At 38.2% G+C, this 8,396-nt stretch overlaps 2 protein-coding genes across 2 annotated transcripts in view; one reads left to right on the forward strand and one right to left on the reverse strand.

Annotated features, from left to right (window-relative positions):
- The first annotated feature begins 282 nt into the window (after positions 1 to 282).
- Positions 283 to 4,227, forward strand: LOC111493794 (syntaxin-43-like). Its single transcript, XM_023143645.1, has 8 exons — positions 283 to 491; positions 1,454 to 1,730; positions 2,659 to 2,748; positions 2,973 to 3,056; positions 3,177 to 3,254; positions 3,339 to 3,404; positions 3,487 to 3,567; positions 3,695 to 4,227. Exons 1-8 carry the CDS (start codon positions 283 to 285, stop codon positions 3,800 to 3,802), a joined length of 993 nt encoding a protein of 330 aa, XP_022999413.1. The 3' UTR covers positions 3,803 to 4,227.
- A 1,258-nt stretch (positions 4,228 to 5,485) lies between these two features.
- The window catches only part of LOC111493550 (importin subunit alpha-2-like), a 5,431-nt gene continuing 2,520 nt past the window's right edge, over positions 5,486 to 8,396 (reverse strand). The window contains exons 6-11 of the mRNA XM_023143271.1: positions 8,054 to 8,217; positions 7,898 to 7,976; positions 6,700 to 6,828; positions 6,471 to 6,598; positions 6,007 to 6,383; positions 5,486 to 5,894 (exon numbers count right to left, since the gene is read on the reverse strand). Coding sequence (XP_022999039.1) covers positions 6,011 to 6,383; positions 6,471 to 6,598; positions 6,700 to 6,828; positions 7,898 to 7,976; positions 8,054 to 8,217 — 873 coding nt within the window. The 3' untranslated portion in view covers positions 5,486 to 5,894; positions 6,007 to 6,010. The remainder of the gene's footprint in view (positions 5,895 to 6,006; positions 6,384 to 6,470; positions 6,599 to 6,699; positions 6,829 to 7,897; positions 7,977 to 8,053; positions 8,218 to 8,396) is intronic.

Raw genomic sequence — 8,396 nt, forward strand, 5'->3', positions numbered from 1 at the left:
TCGCGGGAGCCATCGTTTTCCGATTTTCTTCAATTCTATAACGTAACTTTGTCGGTAAGTCTCTGATCGTCGAGCACGTGACTTCCCTCCGGCCGCCGCATTTCCTTCCCCTTGCCTTGATCTCTGATTACCTGACCGGAAATTCCCCTTCGTTCGAGTTTATTTTCCCGGCTATGAGATTTTGTACTTGAACAATTTCTTACAGATCCCTGGACTCCTACCGAGTTTGAAGAGTTTTGGAATTCTTTGCAACGAGAATTCGCGCTCTTTCTCCCTCTCTCCATGGCGTCGAGGAATCGGACTTTAATCTTTAGGAAATACAGGGACGCGTTGAGGAGTGTGAGGGTTCCTACCGGCTCTTCGCCTGCTTCTGCATCGCCATCGACTAGCTCTGGCACTGGTGGACCGGTGATTGAATTGGTTAGCTCGTCGTTGTTGCATCCGAATCGGTCGTACGCTCCCTTAAGTACTGAGGATCCGGGTAATTCAAGGTCTATCTCTGTCTATATACATGTGTGTGACTGTATGCTGGTAATTTGCGGTTTATGTGGATTTGATCCAAATCTCTTTTTTGGCTTAGCATTGAGAATTCATTGTTGGATGGTGGAAAACGGTTTATCGTGGATTTTTGTTTTAAGAGATCGCTTGGTACGATCTTGTCAAAATTGAGATTTAGTGACAGTTGCCGCGTTCATGGACGAAGGAGATGGGAAATTTTATTCCTAAGGTGATTAATATTTGGAGTAGAATGATTAATAAAATAGATTAGTTAAAAGCATTTGAGATGAGAAAGTGTGAGATCGTCATTACAGAGGCGGAGGAGGCATTTGTTCAATAATGGCGGAAAAACCAAGGAAACTTTGAAAACCTTTCTAAGCATTAGATGGAATTCATAATGATTTGCAGAATGTCTGGTTTTTTTCGTTCTTATTTGGTTCGTTTTCAAATTTAGTCTCTGCTTCTGTTTGTTTAGACAAGTTTCAATTACATCTTGACCCATTTAAATTGTTGCTCTATGTAGTTCCATTAACATTATTAGCTAACTGATGATATGTCATACTTATTGAACAAATGTTGGTTGTTTTGGCATGAATAGATAAACAAATAAACGAAAAAACGGCATAGTTGGACAAAAGAAAAGATGGTACAATGTACAATCTATGAAATGAATTTGATATGGTCGAGTTGCTTCGCATTACATTTTAGCAGTCCTACCGACCACTTCTTTCTTTTATCTATTTTTTCATGTCAAATAAGTCAAAATTCGTCCGGACAAATCAGTCAATATCTATACAATAAGCATGTCAAAATATTAATTAGTTAATGATGTCAACGGAGAAAATAGAATTACAAACATCAAAGTTTGGAAAACATACTTATACTTCAACATCTTTTCCTTTTCCCATATCATAATGTTATTGGTTATGAGTTATTTCTTTGTTTATGTCTACAGTAAGGGTGCTCTTACTGTGGGTCTACCTCCGGCTTGGGTGGATGTATCCGAAGAAATAGCTGCAAATGTGCAGCGTGCACGAGTAAAGATGATGGAGTTAGCTAAAGCTCATGCAAAGGCTTTAATGCCTTCATTTGGAGATGATAAAGAAGATCAACGGTTAATTGAATCTCTCACGCAAGACATAACTAACTTAATCAAGAAATCAGAGAAGGGGCTCAAGAGATTTTCCGTAGCTGGACCTTCAGAAGATTCCAATATCAGAAAAAATGTTCAGGTATAACTTGAAGATGCAAATGGTTGTGTGGAACATTTATTGGTTTATTAAGCTACTTCTCTTACAAAGAGCTGCTCTCTCTGTATTTCTTGTTCTCTCTGAGCTTTCAGTCATGCAAAATTTCGTATAATATCGCTTAAAGTTCAGGAGAAAAAGTTCTGAGCTTGGCGAAGTTGCAGTAGTACAGAGACACATTGCCTTTGATTCTTCTCATCACTCGACACTCCTCTGTTCTGCCTCATTTGCATTGCTGTTTTTCCCATCGTCAGTTTTCCAGGCGTCCCTTATATCTTTTAAGACTTCCCTTTAGTCACATCCCAATACCAATGCCTTTGAGCCTTCCATATCATTCGATAAGTAACTTCGAAGCATGAAGCCCCTCGTTTTTGCTCAGCTTGCATTTTCATTATTAGGAAATTCAATAACAAACCCGAGTGGCTTCTTTAGGTCAAATTCCATCATTTTTAGTTTCGTACTTATTTTTCAGCATCTAATCTAGCTTCTGAAATGTATTTGATCCTTCATTTTACTATTTTTCATGGCTGGAATCATAGATGAGTTCTCCTCTTCACAGCCTAGTGTAATAGTCTACTGCAAGCCTTATATTCTAGCTGATCTTTAGGGTTCAACGTGGGATAATGGGCAGGTAGGGAAGGTGAAATTGTTGGTTTCATTTAGAAATCCATATGTTTTGATGTCTATTTTCTCTAAATACTATTTTTACCATCTCATTTCCTCCCTCATTTTAAACTTGCATGCCATAATTGTTGATTTAATTAGAGCAAATTAAATTTCTTTTTATCTATTGCAAGTTGTCTCCTTTTCAAAAAACAAAAGGGAAATGAAAAGAGTCAACATATAGATGGAAATCTCTCTCAAATATTGGGGTTCTGTCCTAAACTTTATGTTATATGTTCTTATGATGCAGCGATCTCTTGCCACTGACCTTCAGAACCTCTCTATGGAGCTTCGCAAGAAACAGTCAACTTATTTAAAGCGCCTACGGCAGCAAAAAGAGGTCTGGGAAGAATATTTCATTTAGCATTTCAATTCCACATTTCCATCATCATAATTACTTCGGTTTTATAGAATTATGTAATTGAGTAGCATTGTGTCATTTCTTCATTCATATCTTTGTTTACGAGACAAGCTTGCCTTAGTTACTTCTTCATATTCATATTGAACTCTCAGTTTCCAAAAATCTGAATCACAGTTTCATTTTTTTTTTTTTTTGTGAATTAGGAAGGTCAAGATGGGATTGACATAGAGATGAATCTAAATGGAAATAGGTCGAGAATGGAGGATGACGATGATTTAGAAGACATGGTACCCTTAATCTTCTCCATCATTTTATTCTTACAAGTTCGATGTGGTTGCTACTGCGTAAGAGAATGTACATGGGTTGGGTTTGTTAGGCCTTACAATCTTTTGTATGAAATTGTATAGGTATTTAACGAGCATCAGATGGCTAAGGTGCGAAAGACTGAAGCATTCACTGCAGAAAGAGAGAGAGAGATCCAACAAGTGAGTAGAAAAAATCACTCTCCCTACAATCTCCATTCCTGTGTACATCTTTATTCTTTATTCAACCAGCTCACTTCAATCCAGGTAGTAGAATCCGTGAACGAGCTTGCTCAGATCATGAAGGACCTATCAGTACTTGTCATAGACCAGGTTAGAGAAGGTGCCCATCCTACGCCCTGAAAGTTCATTTATTACATACTCACTGAAAATATATATGCTTTCTTCCCAACAGGGTACCATTATCGATAGAATAGATTACAATATCCAAAATGTTGCGACAACAGTCGAGGAGGGCCTTAAGCAACTGCAGAAGGTCGATCCCCATTCACTAATTTCTTTTGATTTTAAATAATTCTCAAAACATTATCCTTCGTGCCTGATTTCCTCTCATGCTCATTCCTTCATATTTGTATGTTTACATCATCGTTCGTGTTCTGCAGGCGGAGAGAACACAGAAACAAGGGGGGATGGTAATGTGCGCGTCCGTGCTCATTATCATGTGCTTTGTCATGTTGGTTCTCTTAATCCTTAAATCCATCCTATTTTGATTATCAAGTATAATATACAATTCCAGATAAATGCATAGTTACCAACATTGTTCCTCAGAGACCTTTACACAAAAAATGGTAGTGGCGTTTCCAGGCCAATCAGAGAAATTCTTGAGCACATAGGACTCATTCCCCTGTTTGGTGTGTGCCGGGGAATGGGGAGGAGGGACTTAGCTTCTCTTGAATTACAGAGTTATGGACGGAATAGTTTGTATAGAAATTGATTGGGCACTGGAAACTTGTCATCCATCGTACCTCTGCTGATAATTCTTTTGATTTTCATGAGTTTTTATAGAAGTTGATTCTTGGCTGTCCCACTTACTTGGAGAATCATTCTGTTCACTTTCATGTATTGACTGATGTTTGTACTTTGTACTTTTATTATTTCAGTGCAATAAAATTGACACATAAAGCCTTATATCCAATCTGTGTACCACATATCCTTTGCTTTGATTGGTACTTTTTGAAGAATTCTTTTGCCTTTTAGATTCTTCAACCTCTTCCCAAAATTAGCCACATAATGATTGTAAGCTCAACAAAGTTTTGGTTGATAATTTCGTTAAATTAGGGTAAAATGCATATCTCGTCTCTAAAGTTTGACATCTACACCAAACTTTCTCGTCCCTAAGATTCTTCAACCTCTTCCCATAACTTAGCCACATAATGATTGTAAGCTCAACAAACTTTTGATTGATAATTTCATTGTTAAATTAGGGTAAAATACATTTCTCGTTCCTTGAGTTTGAGGCTTTAAAATCGGACAATTATGTACCATTGTATTTAGAAAAACGAGCATTTTCTAAACCTTTACTACCGAAGGCGTCCTTGGGGTGATCTCGTAGTTCCTACGGGGTGGAGACGATGGGGTCGGTCCATGGATTTTCCTTCCTTTTGCCGCATTTCGCTCAAAGGGTTGAAGGGAGATAGTGCATCAAGCTGTTCGCAAGGGCCAACTTGATCCTCTTCCCCAGGGATCCCAGATGAGGGAACCCTAAGAGAGCCGCCGACTCCAACTACCGTCCATGTACGATCCATACTAGATCTGACCAACTGCCCATCCTACCTCCTCTACGTTCTTGACAGCCCATCTTTGTCTCAGTAGAGTCTTTCAGTGGCATGTTTCGGTCCTCTTCCCCATTACTTAGAAAAAGTGAGCCACCGGTTCAGGTACAAGATACTATCATTACCGACTTAAAACTCCAAACAATACTTCATAGTCCAAAAATAGAGTCTCATTTTCTATGTATAAGAGTTAGCAGAAATAAACATAGGCGCAAGAGAAGCCTTTATCCTAATGCGGACTCAAAAGATCAATTGGATCGAGTTTTCACTATTACTCGGACGATTGAGCAAAAATGAGTGGATGGCTAGGAATATTAAGATATACAAAGGATTAGTAATGGAGATTTTTCGAATTATCCAAAAGAGAGCAGTATCCTAAAATTTAATACAAACGAGATTTAGAGATTTCATGAACTAAGGTTATACAAATTCTAATATTACAAACTTATTAGAAACAAACAGGGTTACGAACCTATATATATCCCCTGAATAGTGCGACATTTATATCTTTTTTCGTATCGTAATGATCAATGCACCAATAATGTTCAAAGAAAAAAAGCAAAAGAGTTTGGTTAAGTATGAAATAGGGAGGTTTTTCAAGTCGCATGTAGAAGAAAGATCGTTGTACCAAATAGGGAATCAAATGATAGTACCAAAACTTTCTTGAATGTGTTGTTTAACATAAACAACATAGAAGATACCAGCTCGCCAAAATGGAATCTACTCTCTGGAAAAACTATGAACAAAAAATAAAAAGAGCGTAATAGTGTAAAAGAAAAAGAAAACAATGCTTGGTTTTCATGTTTATAACAAGTAGACAACTAAGAAAAAAACAATAAAAAATCAGTTTGCCAAACGAAATTCGCTTCGATTTCTCAGATCTGTCAATTCCCGACTCATGAAAGCATCTGAGCCAGTCCAGCAACACCTCTAAATAACAACTGGGACTGGAATAAGCATGGCGAAACAATGACATAACACGCCTGACCTGACCGACTGGAGATGTTGTTGAAATAACCCACAGGAAAGCCTGCACAAGTAAAACAGCATGGTGATTTTTCCTCAAATTGAGAACAATGAAATGAAAAACCCCGATTGGCTCGAATCTTGTAAGTATTGCAGCAGAAGGAAAGAAAACGTACATTCTTAGCCGAAGTTGAATCCCCCAGATGGTACGACAGGCCGATCGCCACCAAAATTGAATCCAGCTTGGGAAGCAGTACCTGGTGGCATAGTCTCATCTTCCTCTTCCAACCAGTAGGTCTCAAGGATCTTCACTGCCTTCTCATAAATTTCAGTATTGTCATGACTCTGCAGATTCTCAATTTTCTCTAGCCCCTCGGCATCATCAATCAATTGAGCATAAATATTAACACCTCCTGTATCACTTGTGTTCTTTTCAGCTTCTCCTACCTTCAAGATATTTTCAAGACCTTCCAAACAAACCGTGACAATCCTAGGATCGGGGCAAATTAGAAGATCGCACACAGGTTTGATACACCCTTGATTTACTAAGTACCTGCCACCAGGAAGAACAATCATGTGAAATTAGAACCTAAACATAAATTATGTATATATGGCAACTAGGGGGCAATAAACGCCATACTTGATCTGGTCATGAGAACCTCCAGATGTGGCATTCGAGATTGCCCACGCAGCCTCTTTCTTAATATCAAATTCGGCATTTTGGAGCAGATGAACTAGGGGAGCAACTATATTGGCATCTATAACGGCCTGGAGGAATACAAAGAAAGATCACATAGCTGAAACCAATCCGTTACACAATCAAAGATATATTCCCGGGCATGATAAGATGGATACGTATGTGATTTTACCTGAATCTGTGCCTTGTTCCCGGCTGTTATATTAGATATAGTCCAGCAAGCCTCTTTCTTGATGCTCTTCTTATGATTATTAGTCAATAAATTTAGCAAGCAAGGCAGGGCATTGTGTTGGATAATAACCTATGGAGAAAAAAATATCTTTATCAATTTGGTCTTCAAAAAGCAGGCTTTAGCTGAAGAATACACAAATTAAAGTGAATTTTAGGGAATCTATCGGAACGTTTCTCTCATTTAGTTTCTAGAGTCTACCGAACTCCCTAGCTTTACCTCTATAATGTAACTCAACTATTTCAAGTTATAATTTCAGCTTCATTTTTCATCACCATAAATAGTTCATACGACAGAACAAACCAGCTGAAAGAGAAAAAGACGAGCATGAAACCGTAATATTTAGGTAAATGTCAGAAATATTCTTAACATACTACAGGTGCTAAGCTAAGGAGTAAGTTAGCAGGTGGTTATTTTCAATAGTTGACATAGCCATTATCTGAGGAGTACATCAGCAAGGGGTTCTTTTCAATAGTTCACGCTCAATTCTCCTCAAGGGAACTGAAGTTTCTCATACTAGTTGGAATATTTTACCGTATTTTCTTGTTCTAAAACTACAAGTTCTTAATATGACTTATATTTCAATTCTCTGGATACTATCAAATTGGTATATTGCAGTTTGATCACAGAAATAGATCTTAAATCAAGGAGAAAATTGCTGGAAGTAAAGAATGTTAGAGAGGAAATGAAGAGAGAAATTGCAACAAGAGATGAAATACAAGGCTATGGAACAAGGCTAAGGCAGTGGGAAGCAATCCAAACTCATCGAAAGGGTCCGACCTTAAACTGAGGGGTGTCAACTATCAACTGATAGCGAACTGGAGGAATCCCCCAAAAATAGATAACAAGAACCATATTTTATGCTTAAGTTACTGGAAAAGCTAGAACATCCAAAAGCAACTTCCAAACAGTTTCCACAAAAGAATGTGCAAGTTATTACAAAACTAAGTTCAAAGAGGGTACTAGTAATCTCATTTGATTTCTCCATAGGGAGAATATATGTGCAAAATGTAATGATGAAAATGACCCCAAAGGCAATAAAAGAAGGGAACTTATAACTTACTACCAAAATTGTCAACTAAGGTCAAGTCCGTACAGCATCTACCAATTAATGTGACCAAAAAAACCAAACAGCTCATACCTGAGTTTGCAAATCATCGCCAGTAACAATGTTACCAACCGTTCGAAGGGCAGGAATGAGCACTGAAGGAGCAGGATGCCTGGAAGATAATGAATCATCTGATTCAGAAGTCTAAAAGAAGAAAAATATAACACCCCTCAATGATTGTACACTCACATTAATAGCTCGACGAGACGAGGGCAAACACCTGCCTCAATAACAGCTTGGATTTTGTCATTCGTACCATCAGAAAGGTATGAGAGTGCCCAGCAGGTATCAGTCAAAACTTCTTCATCATTTGAATGCATTAGACGTGCAAGAGCTGGAAGTGCTGGTTTGACCTGTCAGAAAAATGGCATGAAACCATTACGAATCATAAACCCACAAACTAGATGGACAACACAAAATTAATAAATTCCTTCTGCCTAGTGAAACAGTCGGTGGATATCCACCAAGTCTTGAAAACCTTCCTACATGCATAAAACAAGAGGACAAAATGGGGGGGGGGGGGGGGGGGGGG

The sequence above is a fragment of the Cucurbita maxima genome, unplaced genomic scaffold (assembly GCF_002738345.1).
Source record: "Cucurbita maxima cultivar Rimu unplaced genomic scaffold, Cmax_1.0 Cma_Scf00019, whole genome shotgun sequence".
Lineage (NCBI taxonomy): Eukaryota > Viridiplantae > Streptophyta > Magnoliopsida > Cucurbitales > Cucurbitaceae > Cucurbita > Cucurbita maxima.

What these genes read in the sequence shown, in the direction of transcription:
- LOC111493794 (XM_023143645.1), top strand. Translation starts at nt 283, where the DNA reads ATGGCGTCGAGGAATCGGACTTTAATCTTTAGGAAATACAGGGACGCG. An exon ending in ACGATGATTTAGAAGACATG is followed by an intron (nt 3,057 to 3,176) that starts GTACCCTTAATC and finishes GAAATTGTATAG; the next exon opens with GTATTTAACGAGCATCAGAT. An exon ending in GAGAGAGAGAGATCCAACAA is followed by an intron (nt 3,255 to 3,338) that starts GTGAGTAGAAAA and finishes ACTTCAATCCAG; the next exon opens with GTAGTAGAATCCGTGAACGA.